A 17,476-nucleotide genomic window follows, 5' to 3' on the forward strand; every position below is an offset into this window, starting at 1 on the left:
CATATTTCATGGCGCATATTGTAAAACAAACTGTTTGCTAGTTTTGGTGACACTGAGACTAAATATTGTCCTTTTTTTCAGTGCATTTGGCATTTTTTCCCCCCAATACATTACTTTGTTGAGTATAAACAAGCTCTACAAAACATCTTTTTTAGTAAGTTAAACTCTTTTTTTTGACTGCATTCGTGTTGAACGCTGTCACGTCACAATCTGCAGCACAACATTTCCCCATAAAAAGTATGAAATTAACAAAAATATTATTTGAATCTGGAAAATTCTGATTAAAATAGACTAATTACTCGTGTCTAGTGTAATATCTGTCCAAACACTGTCTAAATTAAACAAGTCAGTGTGGTCCTATCAAGGGATCAGTGCTGCATGGGCGACTCCTCACCGAGCAGATGTCCCAACCGTGTCCTCCAAGCAGCTCGTGAAGCCACAAGCCAATATTGACACACCAGTAACTGCAGGCAGATAGTGTTACCTGCGCTCACAGAGCTGCACTGTCTCCAGAGGATAACAACAGCACACAGAGCCTTGCCGCAAAACGCAGAATTGTGCAGCAGTTTGTGACACAACAAAGACTTTTGCAAGCTATGGGAGGAACATTTCAAAATAGGACAATGTGTTCGGACGGGTCTCGTCAGCTACTGTGGATTCAGAGGGCTGAGTTGTTTACGGCCACAAGAATTCAGGGTAATCTTCACACAGACACATGTAATCTGCTGTAACTTCTTTTCGCCACCACAAATGCATCGTCCTCTCTCTGCGTTCTACATACGGCCCAGTTCTCGATCATTGACTCTGCAGGGCGGTAAAAGGAGCTACAATCCCAGTCTGAACCTGAATGCAATAAGGCTCTTGGACTTTAGTCTCAGCTCAACGACACAAACCGGCTCCAATACGAGTTAGACCACAATGTGCCAAGTGCTGTTGTCTTTGTAACGACTGTGGCTTTGAATGGCACCTTTCTGTCAAACCACACCAGAAACCAAAGGATGAAACCTGAGATTTAATGCAAGTGAAGTCAACAACTCACCTCATCTACATTTCAACTTCAAGAGATTAGTGTTATATCCACATTTCATGACTGCGAGGTGTAACAGACAATCATATCTCACTGTATAAAATCCGAGGGGCTCAATAGCTGCGTTATGTGGACCTTATTACTGGTAGGATCACTAAGAGGACACCTTCCTTGTATACCTTAAAACACCTCGGATTAAGTTACTTTAAGGGGTGAATTTGAGCACAGATAAGCAAATGCCAGCATTAATCGCATTAATTATTAAGAGGTTAATTCAAACCTAAACAGAGAGGAACATTTGAGGCATGAAATTAAGGTGCTTCAAAGAGAAGTATGTCAAAAAAAAAAAAAAAAAGAAAAAGTCCTGAAATATGATACAGAGCTTTAAATTCTTGTTTTTCTGGTTTGTGTTTATTGTGGTGGTCGCTGGCATTGTGCCCTTTTTTTTTTTTACTTTTCTTTTTTTAAATGATCATTTTCCACTAAGTTTTCCACCCACAGCCCTGAAGCACTGAAGCAGGCTGCTCTGTTGCCAGAGGATGCAGCTCTTGGCTGGAGGAATTTATCAGGCACACAGACTGGAGTTGCAGCCCGCTGGATGTCTCCTCCCCAGTATCCCAGGAGAGACCGGGAAAGCTGCACTGAAACACGGCTCAACTCTGCTAACATGACCACAAGCTGGGAGACAAAACGGCGAGGAGGGAGACACATTTAGTCCAACTTGCTGGTGGTGTCAAACCTCCGGAGGCTTAAACTTCTCAGTCAGGCGACTTTCGACGCCCTGCGGAGCGAACCGGCGTGCAGGTCCTGCTGTCAAACGGCACCGACAACACCAAGTTTGACCAAGTTTAACCGCTTCACAGCGACCAGTGACTTACCTCTGGGCCGGGGAAGTGTCTCCTGCTGCCCGCAAGACTATAACGAGTTATGGGTTGTTGTTTTTTTTTTCCAGCCTTCAGTTTCCCCGGAGTTTCGACTTCAAAATCTTCAGTGGTGTTTAAGGAAGTGTTGAAGTCTGCTGCTGTTACTTCAAGCTCTCTCTCTCTCTCTCTCTCTCTCTCTCCCTCTCTCTCTCTCTGTGGCTGCGCGCGGTGCATAGGAGTGAATGTGTGACGTCAGCCAGGTAAATTACACACACACACACACACACACACACACTCTCTCTGTTGTGTCTTCCTGGGATTCAGTCACTTTGAACCTGACACAGTTTCACTCAACATATCAGAGTTTAAAAAAAAAAAAAAAAAGTGAAAAAGATTAAAAGTGAAACTGCTGCAGCTGCACACTGAGTGTTAATGTCCCCCAGTGGTTTTTCCCTCTAGGAAAGAAAAAAAAAAGGGAACCAGCAAACCAGGAAATGTGAATGCTCACACACACAGTCGGTCTCGGTCTATCTCCATAACACACACACACACACACACACACACACACACACACACATGGGTTTAGAGAGAATGCAGTCTGTGCCGTGCATTTCCATCTAGGCCCTGCCCACAGCCCACCTCCACACTCCCACTCCTCCTCTCCCACACAAAGCACAGAGATCCACGTGGTGCTGAGTCATCAGTCCCCACCCACCAAACCTGTGTGACTATAAGAGTGAATGGACCAGTAAATTTAGACAGCCTGTCCCAGCTCACCAAGGGCTATTTAGAGCTCTGATAAAGGCCGTAACAATGACGTATAGATTAAGGGAGCGGTGGTTGAATGCTGACAGAGGAAGACTATGGAGTTACTCATCACCGCCACAGACACTGGCACAGAAACTCGAGGACAATAGACCGTCCACCATTCAGAGAGCTCTGCAGTCAAGCATATGTGTGAATTTGGTAAATTCAAGATCACACAAACTTTAATTCGTGGTCCAAAGATTTACCATGTGTCCAGTATGTAACACACAGGAACAACCATAAACACAGAAAGTCCCGTGACGTGACTTCTTCCATCGCGCTCCCTTCCTGGAAAACTGTCTATCTCCACCGGTGACCTCATGCCGCACCAGAGGTTATAAATAAAAATTACACTCAATAAAACCATCACAGACGTTTGATCAGTCACCTCGCTTGCCCCTCCCATCAAATAAACCTGCCAGCCCACTGATATCCAGTGGATGTGCTCTTGAGTGACCCCTCGCCTGTGTTTCGTCCCGCCCAGCGTTCCCACTCAACAGGAACTCTACATCAGATTGGGGAAGCAAGATTTTTCTCCTAAACATGAACATGAGCAAGTGAAAAAAGAAAAAGACTTGCTCCCAATCACCGCCCTCTGGGGGGAGAAATGTAGGACAAAGGGGTGCGTGTGTTTTTTTGTTTTGTTCTTTTCTCAAGTGACATGATAGCAATGAAGCTTCTTCACTCGGAGAGCAGAATTACCCCTCTGCAGCTTTAAACTTTAAATCAGAGGCATTGCTGCTGTGTGCTTTAAAGAAAAAAAATTCCAGGCTCAGTTAGTTCACTTTGCAAGGGATTAACCAGACTGTTGTCGAGTCTCTAATCTCACTGTCAGAATACCATTAAGGTCACAGAACACAGCAGATACCGAGTGAAATTACTGGCTTGGTGTTTTCTGTGTGAATTAAGACTTGTGTGCAGGCAGGGGACCCAGACGGTTCCTGTTGTGATGGCCGTTTGTGCCATCCCAGCGGTGCCAGGGCAAACATCAGAGTGAGTAATGAGAGGAACAGAAAGAGGGAGGGAGGGAGGGATGAAAAAACAATCCCTAAAAAAGGAGAGAAATGGTACTTTCATCAAGAGACATGCCACGGACTAAATCCGCCTTTCTCTATCTGTCCTCATTTCTGTCTCCTTCTCTCTCCCTTCAGCTTTTTTTTTTTTTCACTTATTCTTCTTTCACAGTCTCTCGTCCTCCGTCTTTTTTTCACACGAGCCTTTATCATGTTTCAAGGCTGAGAGAACTTCAACAGGTTCTTCATTCAAATGGCTTTGAGGTAAACCAGACCAGTGTCTTTGACAGATAGGGTTGTCTCGGCCCATACATGGCGACATGATGGTGGTCAAACATTTCGCCAGAGCGCCAGCTATCTCCAAAAGCAGCGTAATCTTACTTTCCTCTTTTAGTCAAAGTGACTGTCCCCTTAAGTGGTGATAAAAAAAAAAAAAAAAGAAAATACATCTACAAGTCTGGTTTAAAATGTCGAGCCAGCCGTCACAGCAGATAACAGGCACAGCTGGAACAACAGCAGCACATTCTGTTGTCTCCATTAGTGCACTGCCACTCATACTTATCCTCTATTGTGTGACGTATTCGACATGAGTGCTTCCGTGAATTGGAGCATTAGACGAGAGCAAAGAATTAGATGGAACACTTCCCCTTCAATAAATAAAAAAAAAACACCCTCACCTCAGAGACCGGTCAGGTGTGTCCGCAGTATTGGGAGAGGATTTTGAGATTACAGCGTGGAAAGCTGCTCGCCTGCCCTCACTGGTGTCATGCAGGCGACTCAGCCGGGGGTGAATGTTCCTCCCTGATATTCCAGGACACAGCGGGGATCTGCTCACTGCTCTTGAAACACAATTAAAGTCTGATTCTGAACATTTTTTTTTTTGCCTGCACAGGATTTGTGTTAAAATGGCAACTCTATTGAATTTCTGGCATATTTTTGGCTTCCTGGATGTGGATTTGAAACTTTTTTGAAACGTGTGCAAGGAGAAGCTGTCCTTCCACTATTTTTAGAGGTCCTTTTCTTACACTTTGCCTAGACTGCACAAGTTGAGGGCTATTGATTCAAACATGCAGGCGGTTACCTAATCGCCGTTTGCATCTCTGGTTCCCCCCGGCACAGTTTTGTGAACATGTTTTCTTGTGTCAGAGACCGCACGACTGAGTTCACACTTCCATCTAGACAGGAAGTGGAACAAGGTGTCTTTAACTTTCAGGTGCTTGAAGGAAATGAACCTTCCCCTGCTTTCAATGCCTTTCTAACTCCTCTCTATCTCTTTTGTTTCTTCAACTAAGTATTGGGTCATCGACGCTCCTGGGATCATGTATCTAGAGCAACCCCAATCTTCCTATTTTCTGTTCTGCCTACTTTTTGAATGACACGCAATCACTTCATCTTTACTCATCGAGCTGGAAATGATCTTTTGGTCGTTCCCTCTGTGTCCAGCAACAGTATCCTCAGCAAACACGCTCCTCTGGTACCGCAAGTCCTTATTATCTGCACACACAACTGTTTCAAATTATTAATGAGCAAATCAAATGGCAGATATGAATTATCAAAGGACCTTTACTGGCCGATAAATTAGAGCCACATCCTTTCTCTTTTCTTTAATAAGCTCTCAAATCGGGCCGGCTCTGGTTAACTCACAGTCATTAAAATTGCAGATGCTGAAAAAGAAATAGGCCAAAATGTTTTGTGCTGTTTCTTTGTCTTTAAATATTCATGCTACCCACTGCTTTCCCGGTCGCGGTCCACCGCTGTCTGACTTGGCTGTTTTGGTTCTGTGGAACTCTTTGGTATAACTAATTAACTTATCTGAGATGGCTCATGTTACCCAGCAGTCTGGCAGGAGCTGGGATGTGAAAAGCCCGGAGAAGAGAAGGGCCGATTATGGGCTCTGCTGGCAGTAGATGTGGGTTGTGTATTTTATATTTGGCCAAATTACATCTGCAACAAGGCAACAGTTAACCGTAATGATGTGAAATCCCTCTGAGCAACACAAATATGTCAACTTAATTTGACCTAAAATTAGAGTGCCTCCCTTAGGGCAATCAGTGTAGGGCAGCATTAATGCAGTCCAGTGTTGTTGAATACTGATCTCATAGGACTTATGTATGTTAAACAGCTTGCCCACACAGTGTTCCTTGTGTTTAGTGGGGCATCATCGTCCTGTGAGATAACAGGTGTTGACAGGACTCTGACACCCCAGGACATCACAGTAGCGTTTGTCTGCCACTCTTAATGGATGGTGTACACCAAGAACACATGGCTGTTAACAGACACAACGCTCATTGCTGATTAAATCGGGTATTTCTGATTGCATGCGTCAACTTGAGGACTTTTCCACTACATAGCCACACCACAGCAAATAAAAAAAAAAAAAACAGAAGTAGAGTCTTGTGAACTGCTTCCTAGATGAAATCCCACAAATTTCCCGCAAACTAACACATGACGCCCAGATTCAGTTGAGTTTATGTCAGTTGAAATATGAAATTCTGCAGAAATTACTGCTGTTATATTTCTGCATGTCATTTTTTTCATGAACGGATGTTAATTTAAAGTGTTAAAGTGCCTTTTTGAATTCATTTTCATGGAGTATTGGAACTTAAACACAAGCTGTACTGATATCACACCATCCGTTCGCTCGCCAACTTCATTCCCAGGCAAAACTAATCGCAGTATGATGAGAAAATTAACAGAAATTTCTAAAATATATTATGCTTCTGTGTGCCAAGTGTGTGTGTGTGTGTGTGTAGACAGACATGATTGATGATACATTACTGCTTTACATTTTACTCTGTCCTTTTCTCTTTCCCCGTCTTGTTTTCTGTCTAAAGCGATGCATGTTTTTGATACGAAACTGATACTGATAGTTTCTATTAATCTGCTGCCAGAGCTTTCAGTCAATGGCACTAACTAGAGTTCCAGCTCTGCAAGTGAAAACGTGACTTGTAACCGAGTCTTAATGTCTTTGAGCTCTGTGAACTCGAGCATCCTTTACAACAAGTGTTGCATAGAATATTTATGCAGGAGGAAATCTCAAGTTTTCATTCATTAGCATGTCTAGTTCAGTTCAATACAAAACAGTAGACGAGATCTGTTTGGCATGATGTGCTGCTGCCCACTGCTGGAGGAAAGAGGCATTTAACTAAACTGTGCATGACAATACCACCAGCAGTGGAGACGCACAGGAACAGTATGTACTCATTTTAGCATCACGTCAGTATTCATCCTTTACCTGTGCTGAGCACCATCCAAACACCTGTACAGCTTCTGTGAGGCTCATGATAAGAGCTGCACGGATCATATGAGCAGTTACTGAGGCTACTGTATGAGCCATTTGGAGAGTGCTATGTTTTCATACTAAACTGTATGATATTTTAAGGTATACAGGTAGATATCGGGGGTTGAGTAGAGAGACAGAATAATATGAGGCGCTTTATGATATAATGCAATCATGTATGTATGAAATACAACCTTTCTGACACATTTTCAGTAAGAAAAAGTAACACACACAAGGCAGTAATTATACATGTGTGTCATTGTACAGGTGTTTGGGTTATTGTGTCCACTAAGTTTATGATTTATGGTTAACCCTTTCATGCTTGAATTACGATAACCTCAGTCAGAAGTGTTTTTATTCATCTTTAGGCATGAAAAACAAGGTTTGAACTTTTCAAACCCATATTTTCTAAAGATATATTTACATGTCTAGTAGTTGAAATCTAGCTGGTGATGCATGATGTACAATTCAGTGGACATGTGGTTAATCATAATTTCCTCCCAATATAAAATCAGTACTTTGAAAATTTTGCAATTGCATGACTCCTTAGATGTTACTTGACGTCACCATATGTTTCTTACCTGTAAGGTTCTCTTTTTCTAGAAAGTTTGAACAGAAAAAAAAGAGCAACTTGGTGTTTCTGGCTGTCTGTCGGCCATCTTGGTTTCACCCTTTTTATTTCACTTGCAATGGCTTGGCACAGGGTAGCAGTCAGTGTATGAGATGATGCAGTAGCTTCCACTGTGGTGGCTGATGTGCAACTATGCCATTCAAAACTCATGCATACACAAGAAAACAGCTTTTTGAATAGCTGCACACTGTAGTGACCTCTCTGCATGAAAGGGTTAATAAAGAATTGATGTGTGAAAGCAGGCGGCGCAGCGCTGCACTGTGAAAGCACATTCAGTAAACTTTTATTTTTAATGTTTATTTTTATATGTATCTATATACATAAACATTTACAATGCACTATATGCAAGAGATACAATCCATGATAACACTATACTGTGGGGATGGCACAGAAGAAACAGGTCGAGAAGCTGAACAGTACTTGATGAGGACACGTGTGCTTCAGAGATAATGTAGTTTGACTGGGTGAAAGATCCCATGTAGTACAGCTGCATTCTGAATGGAGAGCGATAATGCCTTTAGGTAGGTTATTTAAGAGAAACCATGTTTGTTTGATGATGTTAGAAGAGAAGAGAAGAGTGAAACTCCAGCATCCTCCCCACGGCTGAAGACAAGAGTGGCTCAGATGACTCTAACAGACAAGTTAAAGGTAGTTTGACTTTAGTTCAGCAGTTTCAATTAAGTCCAAGTGGTCAAAGTGTGATTTTATCCAGCAGTGTATATACAGCATGAAAAAAGGCTTTTAATAAAAATGGCACAAATAGTATATTCTCATGTTATAGGAGTAGATAAAAAGCAAATGTTATCAAGGTCTCCTCTGGAGACATGACAGTAGTACAGTACTGTGATAACACAAAGACGAACGAGGAGCACAATTTCATTTCAGGCACATTCATCATCAATTGCAAACTGCGCTGCATTCAAAAGGAGGAAATCAATTGGCACTTCAGAAATGTGTTGACACATTCATCAAAACATAGAGACTCAAATAGAAAATATCATTGAAAGTTATAGAAATACTGCTGAGTGGCTGTCATGCTGAGGGTCATTCCATCGCCTTGTAGGTCCAATACAAGAGTAATAATACTGTGTCAAACTCCACAAGAAATATAACACACACACACACACACACACACACACTGTGATGATTAAAATGACCCCTTACCTCAGAACATCATGTGACACCATTTCTATACAAGCAAGTCATATAATTCACTTCAATATCTGCAGTGTATACCTCACAATATATATTCAGAATACCAAATATCTCTCTAAAATGCTGACCAATATTTCCCCTTCTACTAGCTGCAAATACTACTATGGAGCAAAGTTTGTGTTTCTATATTTTTGCAATGTGATGCTAAACCCATCACAGGACACAAGCTGTGAAACGTTTAATAATCCAGTAGAACCTCAGGAAGAAAAAGATGCCAAAATATGACATATAAGTTGAAAAAGCTGGCTTCGAGAACAGTCATTGGCGGGATGGTCCGTGAAAAGGTGGAGTGGAGGGAATAAGATGTTTGTTTAGATGAATCCAAGCTGCTCCTAAGACGTGAGGGCTCCTCCTTCACATGTTAGATCAAACTCCGACGAGAGGTTTCCCACTCCTCCGCTCCACAGAGTGGTAGTATCCCCCCCCCCCCGACTTTCCCACTTTCACCTCCCCACCATTGGGTGGCAGCCTTGTCGAGGTTTTTTTTTTTCACATGATATTCCACAGCAGGTCAGAAGGGATGAATCCCTCCCGCTGGTCTGAGATCAGATGCAGCAGGTAGCTTTGTTGTGCTCAACAGAGGAGTTTGTAGCAGTCACGGGCAGCAGGACGAGTGCATTTAACTGAGCATGTGCTATAAAACAGTAGCCTCCTCCATGGCATTGACCCACCTGAGACACAAGAACAGGAACATTAAGACCTTCTCACACAATAATTAATTCACTGTATTATTCAGCCTAATAAAGCTGCAGCTGCATGATGTGTTCTTTGTTCTCCTCGGCTTCAGGACTACATGTTTTTAACAAAGGGAGGAGGATGTGGGGAGAGTCTCTCAAAAAGATACTTATGGGAAATTAAAGGTCCAGTATATTTGGAGCCTGACTCATTCAAAGGATGTACTGACATCTGCTACACAAATGCAGCTCTAAATATGTTGGAGCGCCTTCTTAAAACTGTTTAAAACACATTTTGTTCAGTACATTAATATACATCTATTAATAACTTTATGTTTTGTGGTTTGTGCAACTCTTTCTGGTTTTAAATTTGTCTTCTCAGTCTCTTTTATTTCCTTTTCTGCTCTTTTTTTCCTGCTGTAAAGTATTTTGTAACTTCTGCTTTGACAGATGCTGATTATGAACTGTGAATTATCGCCCGACTGATACTGATATTTATAACTTTACTGTTACATGTGCTTTTATCAGACGCTGTGACCAAAATACATACTGACTGGGACATTTAAGAGTTGGAAAATCAACTTTCACCATGTTAACTATGTAATGGAGACATCTTTATGTTAGCATTGTGCATCCCGTCAAAGCTAGTTTAGCATATCTGTCCTAAAATAAGTTCTTACTTGTTGCTAATTAACATTTGATCTCTTCCTACTAAGAATAAGCACTCGTCATGCTTTTTATAAGTAAAACCCTGAGAGAAGTTGACAGTAAGAAGCAAGCTGATCCAAATAAATTGTCAACAGCCATTATGATAATTGGTGCCTTTTGTATGGTTCAGATTAATGTGGAAGAGATAAACAAAGCTGATGTCAGCTTGATTGGCTACCAGCAGTGTGGGAATGTGACAAATAGTTGCATATTCATCAAAACTTTCATAGATAGAGACTCAAATAGTCACGTTTAGCAGACATCTCTGCATTAAAGAACACATTTACAGATAAAACAAACAAGGAAATATAATAAGAATTGGAGACCATGGAACTAAAACAGCAGAAAACAGAGACAATCTAAACAAATAAGCATGAAGATATGATTAATATCAGCCCGTAAGGAGGCACTTTCACTGTCACTCAGGACAACAATCCTCTATAAGATACACAGGTCATACTGGAGGTGAATGGTTTATCCTTCCTGCCTGCTGTCACTGATTCCACACATGCCAGTAAGACAGACACACATATACACAGAGATGCAGCTCCCTGGTGGTCTAGTGGTTAGGATTCGGCGCTCTCACCGCCGCGGCCCGGGTTCGATTCCCGGTCAGGGAACATGCTTTTAAACATACTCCATCTCCAATGCAGGATTAAAAGCCACATATCTGCATAAACAGAGTGCTGACCTGCGTGCAGTGTGTGGATCGTCGGCCCTGAAGGTGTAGTACAGGGTTTTCTTGTGGTAGAGATGGAACACGTTGCTGCTTTCCTCTCCCTCGGGCCTCTCGGTCAGCTTGACGGTGAAACCCTGCAGAGGTAGACTCTCTGAAGCCACTTTGTCCTGGAGAAACCGGAGTGAAGACATCAAACGCAGGCGAACAAGTTAAGAACACAAATCACAAAAAAGTCAGCAGCAATACGTGACTCACAGGAATTTCATGCTTCAAGCAGAACAAATGCAGTGCGACATTCAGACGCAAGAGAGAGCACAGAGAATCCCCCCCATCAGTCACACAACAAGTTGTGCCCGGGAGAAAAGGTTTAGCAGTGGAAATATGAGTGTTAAACAGCTCTGTACTGGCCAGACGTGAGGAAGCAAAAGTACAGATAAAGGGTGTAAGGAAACGGTTGAGTGATCATGAGAGTGTGTCTTGGGGCTGGTGTGGGAGACTCTGTGCCCCCTCACCTCACGGGCTGTGAAGGTGTAGAGCACCTTGTCTTTGAGGAGGAACCACAGCCGCTTCCACTTCCTCTTGCTCTTCTTCCGGCGCTGCAGGCTGCCGCTAATGGTGGAGCCCTCCACAGCAAGCGACACCTGATCAGATGCACGGTCACATAACTCAACTCAACTCAACTCAACTTATAAAGCACATTTCATACAAACGTGCAGCCCAGAGTGCTTCACATACCAAAATAACAACAATAAAACACTGTTCAAAATCACCAGGGATAAACATGTAAAGAGAAAACCCCCTGATTTAGAACGTAAAAATTAAGAACACATATTAGACAACACCACAAACTACAAAACCAGCTTTTTCTGGTAGTTTTGACAACACCTGACGATAATAACAATAATCTAGTGTTTATTGTAGGAGCAGGAGAACAGATGGGAGGCAGGGCGGGAACAGTGAGCCCTACTGGTGGCTGCTCTGCACTGCACACAGCTCCGCTCCTGCTCATCGCTTGGCATAAATGCCAGACATTCCAAAAGACAAGCTCAACTACAAGCTTGTACAAGTCCCTGGTGGTCTAGTGGTTAGGATTCGGCGCTCTCACCGCCGCGGCCCGGGTTCGATTCCCGGTCAGGGAACATTCTTTATCCACAGAACTATATAGAAGCCATATGATGTACGATGAAGGGCAACTGTAAGTGATTATGTGCTGAAGCTGAGCATGTTTTCATTCACAAACATTGCCTGAACTTCTATCATTTACAAGTGGTGATGGTGACACATTATGATCAAGATTAGGCCCATAAGCAGCGACATTTTGAGGGTTTGTCAAATGCAGAAATGGCAAAGGCAGTCCACCTGGTTGAGAGGGGAGGTGCTCTTCCTGCTCTTCCACAAACTTGGGGTCTGCAGGCTCTGGAAGACAGCAGAGAGGGGACGGCTGGCCCGGTGAGTCCGAGGGCTGGAGTTACCGCACGCCCCCGGCACACTGCCACCTACAGAAGCACACACACACACACATGAGTTAATATCATGTCACTCCCCCATCAGAGTGAGACACTCCAATGTGCAGAAAGCTGAGATTCACCTCTTTTCCTGAGCTCAGCATAGCAGTGGTCACACACTTTGACCACTCTGTCTTTGAGGTACTTCAGTGGGTATCTGTTCCTGGAACAAGCACGGCACACCACCTGCGCAGAGAAACAGAGGTGAGATTTATAAAGCACAGATACACAGCATCCAGCATCTGGATACCCAAAAAACCCCCAACAATAAATACATGATCCAAAAATCTACATTAAAAAAGGTCTGTAATAATAATATCACCTGTTTATATTCAATAACTTATGAAGTTTAATTGATGAACTTCAAATAATGGGTTTATTGGATACAAAGAAATGTCTTTGATTGCATTTCTCTCGTCAATGATCTCCTAAAGCACCCAGCACAGTGAAACTAAACTGCAGTAAAGACCGATCACAAGCTAGTCCCTCTGTTTTTACAGTCTGACCTTGCCACAGGCGTTGCAGTGATGTCGTCTCAGCGTGAGGCTGAAGTCAGAGGTGCAGTTCATGCACATCATAACGTGAGAAACTGGCACCAGTACAGGGGCGGCCTCACCCAGGGCCATCCATAACTTCTCACGGGCCTGAGGACGACACACGACACACCAGACAAGGTGATGTTAAGGTTTTTTACAAGCAGATGTTCCTCTGCATCAGTGAGTGGTGAGGCAAACAAGACACCTTTGTCAAAGACAGTTTTACTTTTCTTACCTCACTGCAGGGTCCACCAAACGTGCAGAGTCCTGCGGCGTGGTCTGCTATGGCTCGACTCAACGTGTGGAACCAGTCCTCCCTCTCTCCAACTGAGCTGAAGAGAGAAACAGACAAACAATCACGCCTGATAATCCCGAGAGGATTTAGACTTAATGCCTCGAATAGATTGGAACAACGGGGATCTAGCGGGAGAATGTCATAGTCATAAACAATTTCACGCTGCTCAAGGTTTTGGCTGTCAGATGCTCACCTGGCTGAGAGTGTAATAGTGATGTCAGACACCTCGATCTTAAGACAGTTCAGCACGTTGTCCAGGATAGGTTTGCTCACCTGTGTGTGTGTGTGTGTGTGTGTGTGAGGGGCAAAAACACATCAAAGTTTGGGCAAAACAAAAATTTTGTAAAGACATGAAGGTGGAGATGAGCTGAGATTGTCAGGAAAGTGAAAGTACCTTCATCCCAGACAGCGATAGCGTGTTTTTAAGCCTGTATTTTCCGTCCTGCTGAGGGTAGGTGTACAGCATTATATCGTTCATCTGATGGAGAGCAGAGGGAACATAAAAGATAACAGGAATGTGTTAGATTTCACATATTTCTTTATCATTCTCTTCAAAAAACATAGTAGATACATGAGGATGTTTTCCAGATTGTAATACCTCCTGATTACCACAAGGAGGTGGTGTTCTCTTAGTGTTTATTCTCTTTTTATTGAAATTAACTTTCTGGACTCAACTACTTCACTTCAAAGTGTCTGTGCAACCCCTCGCACAGACATTTCCCATGTATGCACACGACAAAATAAAGCATCGAGTGTTTATTTGCTTGTCAGACCAAAAGTATTGTGATCCCATGAACACACTGAGACTCCATTGTGTTATGAGAGGTATTTCATTTCTTTCCCAGACAAAAGAGATGACATCATTGGTCACACCTAATGTGTGCTCTAAACATCCGCTGGGGCCGTGAAGGCAGCATCCAGGAATTCTCCACCCTGCTCCGGGGTTCCAGGCCTCCCCTCGCCTTCCCAGCCTTCTCAGGCAACACTGAGAACCAGGACTGGGTGGAACCGGCCACCTTCGCCACAACAACAACAACACAAACAGCCTCAGTTACGGGTTCACTGGCCGCCTGGCTGGAGACAAAACAGCGCATGATAGCCAAGCCCGAGCCCTGCCTGCGACCTCTGGGCTGCAGCCACCGCAGTTCGTCTGCTCCACCCTGCGCTGCTCATTTACTCGCAGATTCCTTCCACAGAAACCCAACCGAGCGCCAAGTTAACAGACTTCACAAATGACTTTCCCAGATGAGACGCAACATGTACCTACTTAACCCCTTGGCACCTAACACATTTACTTTCTCAGCAGCAGCATCTCATCTCATCCACTAACCCCTTCACCTCCCTCACCTGCCTCTTGCACTCATGCTCTCTTCCCTACGGCAGTTTTCTGTATCTCCATCCTCCTTCTAATCCCTTTCCTCGCTCTTTAACCTTCGCTTCTCTTTCTTCTTTAAGCCCAAGCTTGCGACATGGTTTTCTTCCCTCTGTCGCTGCGGTGAGTGATGACTTTCATCTTCACTGTTGTTCGGATTCCTCTTTTTTTAAAAGCCCATAAATAACACCTGACCCACTGAAGCCGTCCATTTCAAAGGAGCGAATGGCTCTATAGCCCTAATAGCCTGCAAGTATCAAACACCGACCGTTTCCAGCGATTAACTGTAATACGGCTTGGAAGGACTGGAAGTCTGATGGAATAGAGCAAAATAAAGATAAAGAAATCCACATCTTCACGTTATATATTTCATTGGATCGTCTAGTTTAAGCCAGAATCATAAACGCTGCTCCTGCGGATATGTAGCTCAAGCATAATTCACAACATGAGACAGCACTGATTGCACATGGAACAATAGAGTGGGCTTCTCTATTTCACGTTATGTGTTTGTGTAGCACTAAACACCCTCCTCCTCGTCCTCCACCTCCTCGTCCTCCTCCGCCCTCCTCCTCCCTGCATTCTACAGGGTGTCTGGCCTTCACTTTGCTGTCAGTCCTCTCCCAATACACAGGAAGCCAGCATCCAGTGACCCACACCAAACATCCTGTAAGGAAGTGGGGCCCTGAAAAACAAGTCCTGAGAGGGGAGGAGAGGAGAGGAGAAGAGCGGAGAGGGAGGCCCTCTCTGGATGGGTGTGGTGCCAAGTGGAGGTCTTACAGCCTTGGCCTCGTGATCCCCCCCCACCCTCCACCCTCCTCACAGCCTCATCTACCTCGCAGACCGACCTCCGCCCAACATTCCCCCATATTTTCACAGACCACACCAGCTTTTTTTTTTTTTTTTTTGCCACTGCTTCAATAATATGGCAGGTGTTTTCTATTGTAGTGTCAAACTGCTGATGTAGCAATAAATGAACCACTTTGTCATTACAAGCTCATGATGTGCATCCAAATATTGTTCAACGCCAAAGAAGGCTATTTTAAACTCCAGTGGAGATCCACAAGTCTCCAAATATGTGAGGCTAAATTTGGGGAAAATGGATTTAAAATGACAGCGTAGAACGAAGCTTAACAACCTACAAGAAATAGTTTGATGTTTTGGGAAATGCCACTCAGTACGTCTGTGCGTCTGTCTCAAACTATAGACAGCAGCTGGTTAGCTTAGCTTAGCTTAGCATAAAGGCTGTGGCCTTAGGTAAAAAGAAAAATACACCACCAACACCTCCGAAGCAAACTAATTAACACTTTCTATCTAGTCTGATTAATTCTATTGCCTGGCAATAGTTTGGCACATAACTCACCTGTAAAACTGCCATTTTTACACAAATGAACTATAAGGTGTTAATTAGTGAACTAGACGTTACAGCAGCTACTCGACACGTAACATAAAACACATGCATACAGTAGTTTAAAGGCTTAAATATTACCATGAAACATTATATCATGTCACTAGTTTGAGTCATATGGCTATATACATGAGAAATATTACCAGAAACAGGTGTCGGGGCTGCCGGCTTTTCCTCGAGACCTTCATGAGTGTGCCCTCTTTGACAAACATCTGCCAAAAAACACAACACATGCACACAGAGAAAGCACAAGAAAGTCATGTTAGGACCTCATGTTATGTTTTAGACGTGTGAAACAGAAAAAAAACAAAAAACGTGTTGCTGTGTTTTGACAGTGAAACTCCATGGTGCTCACCCTTCCGGGCTTCAAGAGGTCCCTCTTGCCCTTCACACTGTACTCTATGTGGACCAGACGCAGCAAGTTCTCCTGAGGGGGCAGAGAAAGCAGAGAGATGGAGGGAGATTACCCAGTGATAGACGGAAGAAGAGACGGAGAATGAAACTGTCACTGTTTGTTCGTGAATGAAAGGGAGGGAGGCGGAAAGGGATGTGATACTGAAAACTGAATAGAGGGGGACAGAGATAGACGGAGCCTGTGTTTCCACTGTCTGTCAGGCTGTGTGTGTGTGTGTGTGTGTCAGTTCATGTGCATAGAGGAGAAAAGTGTGATAAACAGAGGAGGCGAGCCAAAGTGAGGCAGCGAGAGGCGAGAAAGACAGTGGGGAGGGGAGGGGGGGAGGGTTTGTGAGTTATCTCCAAGAACTGCTCGTGTTTGTGGGAGAGCGTAAGTCATGTCCACCCTTACACTGCTCCCTTTGTAACGATACACCTGGGACTTTCTGATGACATCATCTTTCCTCGCCCCTTGCGTTAATCAACAAGCTGCGGAGGCCGGCGCCAAAGAGGAATAGACCTCTCCTTCACGCCAGCGCGTCGTTTGGAAGAGGGATTCGTACACAGGAAAACCTCAGCTGTCTAACTTCTTCACGCTTGAGCTCTGTCCGAAAATTGCTCTTTCACTGCCGCGCGGATTATAAAGACGTGTCTCAATAACGGCACGCTGGGCCGTGAATATGTCAGACTCAACGGGAGCCCAGCAGTGTGAATGTTATACACAAACGGAGTGTATCCAGAGAAAACTCACCCCCTGTTTAAGATTGTCATTGGCCTGGTCTGCCACCTCGGACACGATCACCAAGGCAGCTGCAACACAAAACAGAGAGTGAAAAAGAGGGAGATTTATACGCCCCCGAATTCAATAAATACACACTCAGTGACTGTGACTCCACAACTAGGGTCTGATACACGTCGAGCAGCTGCAGTCTGTGTGTCAGTATGTCTTTGACCACTAAAAAGACACCACTATTATGGTTTTGGTCACGAATATCACAGAGCTCCTCTCAGCAGGTTTACCTTGTGTGTCCTCGTATTCCTTGGAATCAGGAGACAAGTTGTTCAGGTAATCT

The 17,476-nt window shown here is 43.8% G+C and overlaps 2 protein-coding genes and 2 non-coding genes across 4 annotated transcripts in view; 2 read left to right on the top strand and 2 right to left on the bottom strand.

Moving 5' to 3' along the window:
- prkcdb (protein kinase C, delta b) overlaps positions 1 to 1,999 on the bottom strand; it is a 20,684-nt gene extending 18,685 nt beyond the window's left edge. Inside the window, exon 1 of the mRNA XM_070840862.1 lies at positions 1,906 to 1,999. The gene's annotated coding sequence lies outside the window, so the exon portion shown is untranslated. The remainder of the gene's footprint in view (positions 1 to 1,905) is intronic.
- A 7,310-nt stretch (positions 2,000 to 9,309) lies between these two features.
- fgd5a (FYVE, RhoGEF and PH domain containing 5a) overlaps positions 9,310 to 17,476 on the bottom strand; it is a 29,000-nt gene continuing 20,833 nt past the window's right edge. Inside the window, exons 9-21 of the mRNA XM_070843050.1 lie at positions 17,424 to 17,474; positions 17,155 to 17,213; positions 16,366 to 16,437; positions 16,154 to 16,222; positions 13,628 to 13,711; positions 13,427 to 13,506; positions 13,174 to 13,270; positions 12,909 to 13,046; positions 12,486 to 12,588; positions 12,257 to 12,393; positions 11,410 to 11,538; positions 10,910 to 11,064; positions 9,310 to 9,507 (exon numbers count right to left, since the gene is read on the bottom strand). Coding sequence (XP_070699151.1) covers positions 9,471 to 9,507; positions 10,910 to 11,064; positions 11,410 to 11,538; positions 12,257 to 12,393; positions 12,486 to 12,588; positions 12,909 to 13,046; positions 13,174 to 13,270; positions 13,427 to 13,506; positions 13,628 to 13,711; positions 16,154 to 16,222; positions 16,366 to 16,437; positions 17,155 to 17,213; positions 17,424 to 17,474 — 1,211 coding nt within the window. The 3' untranslated portion in view covers positions 9,310 to 9,470. The remainder of the gene's footprint in view (positions 9,508 to 10,909; positions 11,065 to 11,409; positions 11,539 to 12,256; positions 12,394 to 12,485; positions 12,589 to 12,908; positions 13,047 to 13,173; positions 13,271 to 13,426; positions 13,507 to 13,627; positions 13,712 to 16,153; positions 16,223 to 16,365; positions 16,438 to 17,154; positions 17,214 to 17,423; positions 17,475 to 17,476) is intronic.
- On the top strand, positions 10,767 to 10,838 carry trnae-cuc (transfer RNA glutamic acid (anticodon CUC)). The gene has a single exon. It is a non-coding gene; the product is annotated as a tRNA-Glu (tRNA).
- On the top strand, positions 11,965 to 12,036 carry trnae-cuc (transfer RNA glutamic acid (anticodon CUC)). The gene has a single exon. It is a non-coding gene; the product is annotated as a tRNA-Glu (tRNA).

Source organism: Pempheris klunzingeri, chromosome 2, assembly GCF_042242105.1.
Source record: "Pempheris klunzingeri isolate RE-2024b chromosome 2, fPemKlu1.hap1, whole genome shotgun sequence".
In the NCBI taxonomy this organism is placed as follows: Eukaryota; Metazoa; Chordata; class Actinopteri; order Acropomatiformes; family Pempheridae; genus Pempheris; species Pempheris klunzingeri.